At 44.3% G+C, this 13,973-nt stretch overlaps 1 protein-coding gene across 4 annotated transcripts in view; it reads left to right on the plus strand.

The window, feature by feature from the left end:
- Window positions 1-13,973, plus strand: part of Atp13a4 (ATPase 13A4) — a 129,896-nt gene that overhangs the window by 80,308 nt on the left and 35,615 nt on the right. For all 4 annotated transcript variants that reach the window (XM_085685387.2, XM_085685385.2, XM_048453941.3 and 1 more), the window contains 6 exons: window positions 784-845; window positions 2,779-2,929; window positions 4,613-4,705; window positions 4,906-5,059; window positions 6,466-6,577; window positions 11,194-11,318. In XM_085685387.2, coding sequence (XP_085541513.2) covers window positions 784-845; window positions 2,779-2,929; window positions 4,613-4,705; window positions 4,906-5,059; window positions 6,466-6,577; window positions 11,194-11,318 — 697 coding nt within the window. The remainder of the gene's footprint in view (window positions 1-783; window positions 846-2,778; window positions 2,930-4,612; window positions 4,706-4,905; window positions 5,060-6,465; window positions 6,578-11,193; window positions 11,319-13,973) is intronic.

A 13,973-nucleotide genomic window follows, 5' to 3' on the forward strand; every position in this document is an offset into this window, starting at 1 on the left:
AAGAGAAACAAGGAACAGAAGAGATAGTTGTAACATAAATTTGAACAGAACAATGAGCAGTAGCTGTCTTTTTCATCACTATTATTAGTTCTTACTGTGGGCTTGATATTAAACCAATCACTTCCTATTATTCATTTAATATTCAGGACAACTCTGTGTGATTAGGATCGTGTTATAGATAAGGCTCCAGTGTTGGAGGGATTATGTGATATTTCCACTTACACAGATGATATTTCAGCTTATCCTGACTCTTGGTTGTTATACTACACGGAGGAAATTATCATCATGTACTTTTTTATAAACAAAAGAATCAGATGGTAGGCTATATTGTTAGACTTCTCTTCAAAGTCTTAGCAGTGTTTTGTATGTAAGATTTCATCCCTGTTACTCAGGGTTTGATGACATTCTTTTAGCTTCTGCTGTAAAAATAGGGACCCACCCATTTTGTTGTTCAAACGGCCTTACCAAGGCCTTTTCTGTGCTTCCATCTGCAAGGAGATGTTCAACATAGTCCCCTGGGGTGACGGAAGATACTCGGCTCTTTTTACCACCGAGGACACAAAAATTTACATACAGTTTCGGAGCATCATGTTTGAATTCACTGCAACTTCTTCCTTGGAACTCACATACTCATTACACAATACCTGTATTGTTGTCCTCCTTAAAGAACCCATGTTGATAATATCGTTCTGATGTGTATTTCGCTATTAAAACGTACCAGATTTATCTTCCCTAATGTGTGAGTAGATCTTCCATTTAATACAAAGATTTGTTTCTGTTCAGACAGGCACCTTAACAAGGGGTGGCTTGGATCCTTGGGGAGTTGTGGCCTGTGACCAGAATGGGTGAGTACTCTGGCTAACTGTACTGGGGATTCCTGTGTGACTTGCTTCTCCCCAGGGCCTCCCTTGCCTTTACTCTCAGAACTCCTAATGGAGACACTTGAACTTTGGCTTTTGCTAAGCAATGATTACTGAAGTCTTATCTTTACACTTCTCCTCTTAGAATTTCTCAGGTCTTTCTAAACATACATATTAGCTCTAAGTCCATCGCAGGCCTACCACCCACAAACTGAGGAGGCGAGGGGGAGTTTGCAAACGCTCTCTGAAATGAACTTTGCTTTAAGCCTGTTCGCCAGAGGCCTGACATTGACCCTTTTGTCAGTGTTCTAGACAGCCCCAGGCCACTGTCCTTCACAGAGGTGACATAGCAGGAAAGACCAACGTGACACTGTATCCTGCTTTTCAGGAAGAGACCTGCCTATGGGACGTTAGTTGGTGACTCGGTTTCTTAGTATCCCGATTCTGGGAACCCTGTCCTCTGCCTGCCAGAAACCAATCCTTGAGAAAAGATTCCTTTGTGTTTGTGGGTCTGGGTGTGTGGTGGTGAGGGTGGCTAGGAATGGCCCGTGGTGGTGGCGACTTCCTGTCTCGGAGACTTGAAAAGCTAGCCCTCTCGTGGCCACACCTGAGTCTGCTTCCCTGTCTGCTGATGTCACCAGTTTCAGCTCCAGCGTGGTCAGGACTGGAAGCACGTGGCATGGGGCACACTATTGTCTGAAAGCGAGATCATTTTCTTCAAAATATTTCACGCAGACAAGGTTGACTGCGGTTCTTTTTGTAATTAAATATTTTAATTAATCCTTCGAGAATTCCTGCAGTGCATTTTGATCATGTTCCTCGCCTTCTCCAACTCCTCCCTGACCTACATTTCCTTCTTTATATGCCGAGCATTGTGTCCTTTCTCTTTTCAAACGTATCAAGTCCAATTTGTGATCGTAGTGCTTTTATATGCCACAGATGACGCACACACCCATGAACGCTATTTTTAGACTGGGCATAGTGGTACAGGCTTGTAAGTTTAGCTGTTGAGGAGGCAGGAAGGTGGCAGTCTCAAGGCCTGACTGAGGCTACAGAGCTAGTTCAAATTTCAAAAGATGCCAACATGAGAGGAGGGATGGCAAGTAGATTCTGACGGCCTCTGGGAAGCAGATCTCGCCTCTTCGTGGGAAGAGGCTACTATCATTCAGACACTCTGTGATGAGATCCCCTCCCTCAACCCAACTACTGTGCTATACAGTTGAGAGGGGGCTGCGCAAAAAGGTTGAAGGGGACGTTCCCCTAGTGGGACCAAGGATGAACTCAATAACTTACTCTTTCAATTAGTGAATGAATCTCATGTACAATATATGTGTTTTATTTCCACTGATTTTAGATAAAATCACTTTCTGTGGGAAATGATGAGGAAAATAGAGGCAGTATTGACACAAGATGCCATGGTTGAAGAAGGGATGCACAGGGTCCTTTCCAAAATGTTTTTACTGTTCACTTCTTCACCTATGAACTAACCCACTCATCCATTTCCTTTTATGCTTACTGAATATCTATGGTGGACCAAACATCTAACATGCTGGGAGACAGATACAGAGAATATGCCCAGCCCCATAGGATTGAAAGTCTTTCCATAACTGGAAGAGAAGTGATCTACTCACTGGGGTGGGAGCAGACCTCAGAACAAAAGGGGTACTTCTTGTTCTGTCAACCCCTGTGGATAAAATAAATCTAGGAAGAACTAAGGCAAAGTTGGAAAGGGAGTAAGGAATAGGCTCTGAGCCTTCCTAGTATTCCTGAACAGACCTAGAAGGCAGGATGGGAAACACACCACTGTCCTGCCGAGACTAGAGAAATGCAGCCGTGCGCATTAAATCAAAAACCTCCAAGAAGCTCCATCTATGGCAGGAGGGCACAGCCCTGAATCTTCTTCTCTCTCCTCTCTCAGATTCCAGGCAGTTCACAGCTTTGCCTCAGGCAAAGCTCTGCCCCAGGGTCCGCTGTGTACAGCCATGGCCAGCTGTCACTCTTTGATCCTTCTTGATGGGGCCATCCAGGGAGACCCTTTGGACCTGAAAATGTTTGAAGCCACCAAATGGGTAAGTGCCTGACCTTCAGAGAACGCCAGAAACGTCTTTAATGCCAGCACAGCACAAGCTGTATCACAGTTCTTTGCTACTTAAAGGAAATGTGGGATTTCCAGTATTATGTAAAGGGCAAACTGGTCTAAGCCTGGCTTTCTGATCTGAACTGCGTATTTTGTAGGGTTGCTGTAGGATTAAATGAAATGGTACAATAAAAATCTTTGGTGTAGTTAAGTTCCAGAGTACTTGGTGCCTACTGTAAGTCTAAGAGTTATCATGATCATTATAATTCTTGTGTAATTATTTTCTAGTTCAACCATTCTGTGAGCTTGTTTCAGAGTTTTCTGGAGTTAATTTGGCGAGGTGATGATAAGTTAATTATCACGAGTTCACCTTTTTATAATACATACATAGGTCAAAGCATCACATTGAATCCCATAAATACGCATAATTGTTATTTCTCACTAAAAATAATGACGGGAAAAAATACACTTTCTAGCGCATGGGGGTTTAAAAACACTGCTTTCCACAGTGCTTGGGTAAGTTGGAGAGTTACGGCAACCTAGAGTTTTATTTCAGTTTATTGACTGCCCCTCTAATTTCCAAGACCAAGAGCAGAAACTCACTAGAGTTTCCCCCGAGATTCCAAACGAGACCCAAGAGCAGATGCTCCTGAGGTTTAAGGGTCTTGCTCGTTCTGTTCTAGTTTCACCCCTGCCTCAACTGATGCTCAGCCGTGTGCAGTCTTCCTTCATGTTAGGACTTTGGTTCTGATGGCTTTAGGACAAGGGAACCAAATCAGACATGTGATACCCATATTAAAAAAGAGTGCTAACCTGTCCTCAAAGGGAACTTTATCCGGCAATAGCTCTAAAACCTGTCTTCGGAGTTGCTGTGGCTGTGGGCAGAGCAGGGAGGGAGAGACGACATGGCTTCAGCTTCTTTCCTATAGCTATTGTATCTCCTTGCCATTGCGTGCAGCCCAGGCCCCGGGGACTGTGTGAGCACCTCTGGGAGAGATGTCTCCGGAGGCTCTCCCTCCTCTAACAGATCTGATTGCTTTTCAGTCTCTCATTCGCTCTGGAATACTGATTCTGTGTCTCTAAGTAGAGGTTACAGTTTCTTTCCTGAGATGTTCTTAGTTAGCCACCCAATTAAATGATTACAGAGAACTTCAATATCTTTAGGTAAAAAGGTTTCCTTGCCTATAATTTAGAGTCATTATTACAGCTGCTCCTAGATAGCAATCATGCATAGGGCAAAAAGACGCCCTGCTCGGGCCACTTTAGACAGACAGGGAACAGCGGCAGCAGCAGCGACTCTAGGGAAAGAAAGACTGTGCGGTACCTGCTGCTGCACACAAAATAAGCCCGGCAGTTCAGACTCAACATTTTCCAGCTAAGCTCTTCAGAAGCCGAGAATGAACCTTTGTGCAGCAACTCCAACAGCGAAAGCCAGATAAATTGCATGAATAATTCAGAAGTGCATGTCCTTCACGTTCCAGCATTTCCACTGCCTTGTGCCTTTTGGTTTTGTTTTCCTGGAGTAGAATCCGTCTGATTTCACCAGGCCAACAGCAGGCCCATGGAGGCCCTGAGGTGGCTGAGGCAGGTCTCCGCAAGAGAAGGGGGCAAACTTAGTCTCGGTGTATGAAGAATAAGCAAACTCCTCCCATGAAATATCTCACTTCTGAAACAGGAAATGACCACTTCTGGGGGTGATTTCCACCTCAAGGGAATGCCGGCACACACCACGGTCACGGTCGTTAAGCCGACAGACGCAGTTGGCCAGGTAAGCCTTGCATGTCAGTCTCCCCACAGTGTCCGTCCACACCAGGGGAAACTGCGGATGTGTCTTGAACTGATGATGTGAAAAGTGGATTATATTTCCCCTCTGTTTTGGTAAAACAAAGACTGAGGGTGGAGCAGTTAAGTCCCAGTAGCTAGATGCTTTGCCAGTATGCGCCTCTCCATTCCCCGTCCATCAAACAGGTCCCAGTGGAAGGGCTTGCGATCTTGCGCCAGTTCCCTTTCTCGTCGGCGTTGCAGAGGATGACAGTCGTTGCTCAAGAGATGGGAGGTGCCAGACTGGCATTCATGAAAGGTGCACCGGAGAGAGTGGCCAGCTTTTGCCAACCTGACACAGGTTAGTTAATAGACATGGGATACAAACGCCAAATCTACATGGGAAATACTGTGCGGTACCTGCTGCACACAAAATAAGCCTGGCAGTTCAGACTCAACAAGATCTCCTGAGTAAATTGGGAGCGTGGGGACCTTGGGAGAGGATAGAAGGAGAGAGGAGAGGAAAGAGGGAAGTGGAGAAAAACATATAGTTCAATAAAAAACAATTTTAAAAAATGCCAAATTTTTGTTTTCAGCCAAACTTGTCCCCACAACACTCTAGATCCAAGGGCCAGCTGACGATCACTTAGTGGTTGATTCATGAGTATTCCAAGCTTTTCTGCCTTGGGTAATGACTGCCCCACCCCATCCTCCAGTTCCCAACATGCCCGATTCCTCCCTTATAACTGCGTTGCTACCTTTTTTTTTTTTTTTGTATTTTTTACTTGATTGCTCTCCACAGCCACCAGCAGATTTTCAAATTCCTTTGAGATCATAGATCAGTCTTTCACGATCTGAGTTCCCTTCTGTACATTCATCCCTCACATCTTGGGCTTCTTTGAGCTGTCTGGAACCCCTGTGCCTGAGTACATAGGGATCTCTCAGCCAGCAAGGACTTTCCTTCCTTCACCCACCCACCTCCTACCCAGGCGCAGAAGCCCCTACAGCACTCTGCACACTGTTGCATAGCCAATAATGGCAGTGGCCCATTTTGGTTTTAGTTTTAATATCAGTATACTGTTTTTCCCCAACTAAACAGACATCTGTAGAGCAGAGTTTGTACATATTACATACCCTTAGCTAATATTTGTTGTTTAAACTGGAGAAAAAAGAATTCCACGCATTCCCTAGTCTTTGCTTTTCAAATGATTCTGGCTCAGGGCTAATGTTTCAGTTTTACTGGATCTTAAGGTGTTAATGCTAGCCGGGCAGTGGTGGCATTCCCTTTTAATCCCAGCATTTGGGAAGCAGAAGCCGGCAGAACTCTGTGAGTTCGAGGCCTGTCTACCTGGTCTACAAGAGCTAGTTCCAGGACAGGCTTCAAAGCTCCAGAGAAACCTTATCTTGAAAAAACCAAACCAAAACAAAAATAGATGTTAATGCTGATGATACAGTTGTGATTACAATTTCCTACTGCCTTGCTTATGGAACTCCTTTTTTTCCCCTTTGATTTTCTAAGACAGGGTTTCTCTGTATATCTCTGGCTGTCCTAGAACTCACTCTGTACATCTGGCTGGCTTCTAACTCACACCTGCCTCTGTCTCCCGAGTGCTGGAATTAAAGATGTGCACCGCCACTGCCCAGCTTTATGTAACTTTTTAAAAGTGTGTTTCCTGGGGTAAGAGTTAGATGAGCGTGAAGGGTTTCTCTACCCATGCTGGTTAAGGAAACATTGCACACTAATATTGTTTCTTTGTTTTCAAACAGTACCATCCAGCTTTATCAGTGAACTTCAGATTTATACGACACAGGGGTTCCGGGTCATAGCTCTGGCTTACAAGAAGCTGGAAAGTGACTGCCCGGCAACTGCCCTGACAAGGTAAAAGGAGATGGTTTTCCTGAAGAAGATGATTCGGGCAAGATGCGTCTGACTGGGACGGGAGGCAAAAGTTCTGGGGTGGGCCCGGCAAAACGCCATGCTTGGTTTTTTGTGCAAAGGTCTCTCCGAATATGGTAAACAGAGATACAGTCATCCTGCCCTGCCCGAATCACAGAGCTGATGCGGACACTGGCAGAATATATGAGAAACAGCTGTATAAAACACCAAACACAAGGTGACCTTAGGGCTGTGTGAAAAGTTGTGTGGAAATAATCAGTATTTTAAGGGTTTGACATTGTGGGCCCGGTTTGGATATAATGTAAACCGGTTAGAAATGATAAAATTTCACATTACTTAGAAAAAACCCTTTGTAATATAAAATACACAGCTATAGGAATAAATAAATGTCAATCGGGTTTCTGTAATCTAGATAATGTTTGCAGAAAAATAGGAAACCCTTCCAAGGGGTCATATTGGAGGAGGTTGTGATGTGTGCATATTAAAGTAAGGATGCTTAGTCCCTGAAACGGGTTTTAGCAGTGACAGTTCCACTTTTTGTCATTGTTTTTCTGACATTTTTTGAGGGGCTATTCTATTTATTTTTTCTTAAATGTCATTTCTAGTATGGTTTTTTTTTGTTAGCCACTACTATTTCTGCTTTTGTAGGGTTAATCAAGGCTCATTTTGAACTATAGTATTTTAAACTCAGATAGTCTCATCTATTTATTTTCAAATTCATATGACTTAGCCCTCTCTAGTTGTAACTATATTTTCACTACTTCCATTAGCACCTTTGAATTTATAGGTGATATTTTCTGTATATATTATCAGTAAAACATATCCTCCAATGTAGGAGTTAAAAGGAAGAAGAGAACAGTCCATTACAAAATATAATAGTTTAATAAATTCTTGGCTAATGCCAGTAAAACAAAGAGAACAGGTTGTGGACTTGGGAGACGGTTCCATTGGGAAAGCACTTGACTTGCAAGTACAAGGACCTGAGTTCAATCCCAGAGCCCACTAGAAATGTGAGGCTTGGTGGCCCAGGCTTGTAATCACACTGATGGAAAGGCTGACTGTCCTTGGACAGACTGGTCATCCTAGCCCGGGTGGGGAGCTCTAGGCCAGTGAGATACAATGCTAGAGACTGTCCACTGGTCTCCACATGCACGCACGCGCGCGCGCGCGCACACACACATACACACATACACACACACTGAACAATTGCTTATATCTGAGAGTAGACTCAATGAGACTGCAGTGACTTCCGTCAGTGTTCTTTGGAGCACAGCCTCAGGGCCTCACACAGCCTTGTTGCAAGGAAGACAGCTCAGTGAAGTCAGTAAAATATGGAAGGAAACAGTACAACTTCCTCTCAATATGCATAGTAGAGATATTCCTGCAAAATTTAGGAGTTCCAAAAATACTTATATTTATATGAGAAAAACATAGCTGGGGGAAATATACTAGAAACATTTTTATTCTTGTTTAATGCAACAGCATTAACTATAGAATGATAGTAGGTTCGCTAACAGTAGACTAATGATGTAATATAAATAATACAAACTGCTGGTGATTTAAAAAGCTCCTGAATATTAACTCAATTATTCACAAGGTGCGAAGGATGAGTGGCAGCTCTTTGTGAGCTGTCATTGCACACAGCACTGCACACTTGCAAAACTTTCCCCCCTAAAATGTCACCTAGAGTTACTTCTGTTTCTACTGAGACGGCCTGATCTGACCAACCTCCTGACACTGGGAATGGGAAATGGGAGGCCCGGAGGGAAAGCGGTGTGTGGATAGTCATTGAGGGACGGATTTGGGGGGTTATTAGAGCACTTCCTGCTTAATCAGTTCAGAAAGGCCCCTGAAGTTTGACTATTTCAACTCTGAATGTTGTGATTAGGTCGACTCAGCTCTAGATCTCTGAAGTCAGAATTGGAAGTGAACCTTGAGATTAGACGTCACAACTTGAACCAGAGAAATCTCGAGTCAGGGAAGGCTGGTGCAGAATTGGGCGTGATAAGATACTGTTTACAGTGCTGCTCTGGCTTCTTACCTAGTGTGATGTGTGTGCGTTCTCAAGCTGAAAATTCCTGGTTTGGGAATAGTAGAGACAACAATCACTGCACTTGGGAACCGTGTGGTCTGCAGGAGAGTGCTTGACTTTGTTAAAGCGATCGAACTCGAAATTCTAATCTTGCAAAATCTAGTATGGCCTAAACACAAATTGACAAAATGGCTCTTGTCTTAGGTTATCTACTTAGCTCTCCCAAATTTAAGCCCCATCATCACCATGGGTACCCAAGGCTAAAGCTAAAATCCTCTATCCTTCGCTTATCCCTGACCAAGAACTAACACTCTCTCTCTCTCTCTCTCTCTCTCTCTCTCTCTCTCTCTCTCTCTCTCTCTCTCCCTGTCTTCTAACATTGATATAAAGATCTTATCGATGGTTTTTGCCCTGCTTTATTCATATTTCTTCTTTTAAAGGTCATGGGAGTTTTAAGAACAGGAAGTTCTGTCAGGACTGACAGCTGTCTGTGTTACAACTACCATTCTTTACTAGTGTGGAGGCTACAGGAGGTACAATGTGACCATTTCTTTTCACGTCTTGGTTCAGATTTAAGAAGAGTGAAGGGATGTTGGAGACAGCAGGACCTTTGGGGAGCTAATGATGTCCACATAGGGAGAGCAGTTTACTCAAGGTCACAAAGCAAGGCAGAAGAGGACTGAGGTTGGAACCGTGGTGTTCTGATTTTATCATTGACCTCTACACTGGCCACATGCCAGAGGAGCTAGAAATAGGAGTTGTAAGATGGCCTTGGGTGCTTGACCTTGCAGCCATTTTCTTGGTCTAATATGATAATTTATTATTGGCTCATGCCACATAATCTCTGAAAATGTTTAAACCCCGTGGACTAAGTATGAGGCCATAGAAAGACTGAGGAACTCTCACCAGGTAACAGTTGAGTTATTCTTGAAGGGAAATCCAAATACTTCCTTCCAGAAGGCTCTCATCGCTACACCCAGAAATACCTGTTCCCTCCTCTGATCCCACAGACCGGTCGTGACACAATTCCCAGCATTGCATATAAACAAGGAGGCCCTGCTTAACCTTCCCCTCCCAGTTGAGTGTGAAATCTTGGAACTGGAGTTCCTGAAACCTCTGCAAAGCTGCTCCTTTTTCTCACTTAGTAGGTACTCAACGGATGCCAGTGGTCCTCACTCACGGTCTCAGTTCCCAGGGAAATGCAGAAGGAGCAAATTACTTCACTTTTATTGTATGGCCAAACAAGACCACAAACAGGCAGCCAAGTGTTCCGAGTAGGTGGTATTTGCTGAGCGGTTCCTGTCCGTGGGCATCACGTGGGCATTAATGAGTAGAATCTTGACTCAGGTGGGTTTCTGTTCCGGGATTGGAGGCAGATCAAAAAGCTAATACATCAGTTGCGTGAATATATAAGGAACCGGCTAACTGGGTTAGAAGCGAGCTGTAGAGACGGCAGTTGTTCCTCTTTGGAGACGCCTTAGGGTCAGGCAGCATGAGGTGGGACTCAGGACATGGGGAGGATGTCTATGATAGATGTGGGAACTAATGTTTGCCGTGAAACGAGAAAGTCTCCAACAGTCCGGAGCAAAAGTCTGGGCATGATTAATGACAGAGCACATCCATGGTGCGTGGCTCATGTGGAGCCCGTGGGAGAAGCTACTGATGCATGAAGTTGGACCATAGCTTGGGAGCTGGCCATCCAGGGACTGAAACACTGTGCACAGCATCATAGGGAATGCCACCCTCGCAGATCTGCCCTGAGGTGAGGAGCTGAAACTCTTCTCTTCCTGCCACCTAGTGGAGGGATGCACAAGGTTCCAGGAGCATCCCCAACACTGTCACGGCCCTAACCCGTACCCAGGATAAACATGCAGGGCAAGCTTGGCATGAAGACTTTAGTGGATGCTGTTTTCATCTACATTTCAGTGTGAATTAGGCAGTGCTGGGGACTTGTTTCTCTGTCTGTGTCTAAATAATAGAGTCAAGGGAATGTTCAAGTCTCTAACCCCAATGCATTCCCCATACTTGGTCCTGTAGGATACTCCTGTAGATGCTCTCATGGCGGCCTCCCCGAAGTGTGGGGCCATTCTGTGCAGAAGAACAGAGCTTCCAGCTGAGAAAGAAATAAGGGTCCAGCTTAGCTTTAGTAAAGGGCCCATCCACTGGTCTCTATCACACCTCACGGGGCTAGAATGACAATCTATACGGCCTTGGTTTCTGGAGAAACTGACATTTTGTTTGATTTTCCTTGTTTCTCATTTAATTGCCATGACTTTGTCTCCCCTCTGTGGTGGATAGATGAGGGGCTGAGAGTCAGCTGAGCCACCCCAGAGACCCCTGCAGTCATGAGCTAATTTTCTGCAAAGGCCAAAGTCAAATTTTTGTTCTACAAGTACTTCCTCTTGGTTCAATTGAGCTAAGCCCTGCACACCCTGACTCTTGCTGCTCCCAGTCAGGGTTGCTTGTGGCCAGGGAACAGTGCTGGGGCGGGGCCATCCAGCGGGGAGTTCAATCTTCTTGTCATCATTGCTATAAAAAAGCCACATGTGCATCTCTGTTTAATCAGGGAGAAGGTGGAATCAGACTTGATATTTCTGGGATTACTGATTTTGGAGAATCGATTGAAGGAGGAGACGAAGCCTGTCTTGGAAGAGCTCATCTCTGCCCGGATACGCACTGTGATGATCACAGGTATACAGCAAAGTGGAAATGGGGGCAGCTGAGAGACACATGGGTTAAAGAAGGCACCGATGCCAAGATGCTGCTCTAGGTGTCAGACGTTGGCAATAAAAAGGCTTCTGTCACAGCGAGGCAAGACAAAACCAATTAGTCAAGTAGTGTAATGAATGTTCTTGGGTACACACACTGGGGTGGTCTGGTGGAAGGCGTGGAGATACAGTCCCACCACATGGGGATCTGAAGCAGAAGGATGGCCATAAGTTTGAGGTCAGCTTTGTTGATACATAGTTTCAGGCCAGATTGAGTGACAGGTTTCTAAGGAAAAAAAACAGAATAAAAACAAACAATAAACACATGGCAAAAGGCTGGAGAGGTAGCTCAGCAGTTAAGGTACTTGTTGCTCTTGCTGAAGACTAGGGTTCAGCACCCACACAGCAGTTCACAACCTTTGGTAACTCCAGCTTCAGGGGATCTGACTCTCTCTTCTGTCCTCCATAGGCACTGGGCATGCATAGGTATACATGCAGGCAATCTCTCTCTCTCTCTCTCTCTCTCTCTCTCTCTCTCTCTCTCTCTCAGACACACACACACACACACACACACACACACACACACACACACACACACTGAAACAAAAGGAAAAGAAATTAAAACAAACAACAGAAACACATAACAAAATAAAACCAACAAAACTCCAGCTAGAGAAGTCTGGTAAAGTGTGTCTGGCCAACCGCTCTGCCTGAAGCATTTTAGTGAAGACTCTCAGAGTGGCGGCATTAGAAATAAGAGCGGAACAGCAAGGAAATTTGGGCCATGCAAAGATGGTGGTTTTTATTGTCAAGTATTCGAAGGAGAAGACTCTTAGTCAGTATGGTCTATAAACTATGCTGACAATCCATCAGTCATAGAATCTCTAATTCTGGTTTTTTTAAAAAAGAACATGCTGTCATCTCAGCTGTAATGCTAAGCCTCAGATCTCAGAAACAAGGGGGTAATGGGGAGGGATCACTCCAGCGAAATCTATGACATTACTTAATGAATACTTGTGAACTTTTCAATAAGGGAGATAGTACATGTGAAAAACTGACTTTCTAATTTATATTCCGAGTGTCTTATCTTCCTTCTGATGTCAGAGTGTTTTAAACACTACTGCTTGTGTCACTGACGTGCATCTTCTCCAAAGCATTTACTCCCTTGCACACACACCTCCTGAGCCCCACTCCAAAGCTGGGGACTCTGGAATCTGTACTTACCCACTCCTCATTCTAGATCCCACCATCCACAGCACTATGCATAGTTTGCTTTCTACCTTTCTAACTCCCAATCTGACTCCTAGACCGTCCTGGGATACTTTGGTACTCATAAACATTTTCTTTATCCAGTAGCCTTCGCTATTTTGAACATCATTAGTGCTAACATTACATGTTGCATTAGTTAGGGTTGATTTTTGCAATGAAACACCATGAGCAAAAGCAAGTTTTGGAGGAAAGTGTTTATTTGACTTATACTTCCATACCACGATTCATCACGGAAGTCAGAACATGAATTCACAAAGGGAAGGAGCATGGAGGCAGAAGCTGATGCAGAGGCTCTGGGGGGGGGTGCTGCTTACTGCCTTGCTCCCCATGGCTTGCTCAGACTGCTCTTATAGAACCCAGGACCACCAGCCCACGGGTGGCCCACCCACAATAGGATGGATCCTCCCCCATCAATGGTGTATTTGAAATAACATCAATGGTGTTATTTCTTAAATACAATGGTGTATTTAAGAAAACACCATTCAGGCTTGCCTACAGCCTGATCTTTTGGAAGGGTTTTCTTAACTAAGGTTTCTTCCTCCAGATGACTTTAGCATGTGTCAAGCTGACATAAAACTAGCTAGCACGCACATGCTCATAGTCTATCTTCAGCCATGTTGCAATTGTGTGGGTAAGGGCTGTTCACTCTCCACTTGGGTCTTTGGTTCCTCTTTTCCTTGTGTTGAAAATTTGGTTCTGCTCTTCACTTATTTCTAGTTTCTTCTTTACTGTCCTTGGATGGATGAAGGGCACAATGTTTTCTGACTTTTCATATATCCCTATAACATCTTCCTTTGTCTTTATGGAGGCAGATAGTTCTGTTCTAGCAATGGCCTGTCAGTGAGTGCTGTTTGGTCTGTTTGGTATCAGAAAGCACAATGGCAGCTTGTGACAGCAAGCTCACTCTTCACCTATACATAGGGTTTCTCCTTTCACTTTGGAGTTCAGAATTATTAACTGGGTATTCTCATATATTTTTCTTTTATAATTCAATCTGGAGCATAGCATTTTTAAAGTACTTTTTTTCCTCTGAAGAAAATATACACTATTGTTCATTTAATTATTGCCTTTGTTCTGTCTTCATTATATTTTTATTCTGGAATCTCTATCTTTTACACGACAGGTTATTACAGGTCTGTGAAAGTCTCCTGGATCCATTCCAACAGTCTCTGATTTTCTTATAACTGCTGTGGTTTTATAATTTTGCCCTCCTCTTTATGGTTTAAGGAGGGGGGTCGCATAACCTCTCCAAATCACAACAGAGTCCCCAGCAGTGAGCAGTGACCATTACCTCCTTCAAATCACTGGTGGAGTAGGGAAGTGTTTTATTGTCCTCCTATGGGTGTGGCTTTAGAGATACCCCGCTCCA

This window comes from Myodes glareolus, chromosome 2 (genome assembly GCF_982192425.1).
Source record: "Myodes glareolus chromosome 2, mMyoGla1.1, whole genome shotgun sequence".
NCBI classification, from domain to species: domain Eukaryota; kingdom Metazoa; phylum Chordata; class Mammalia; order Rodentia; family Cricetidae; genus Myodes; species Myodes glareolus.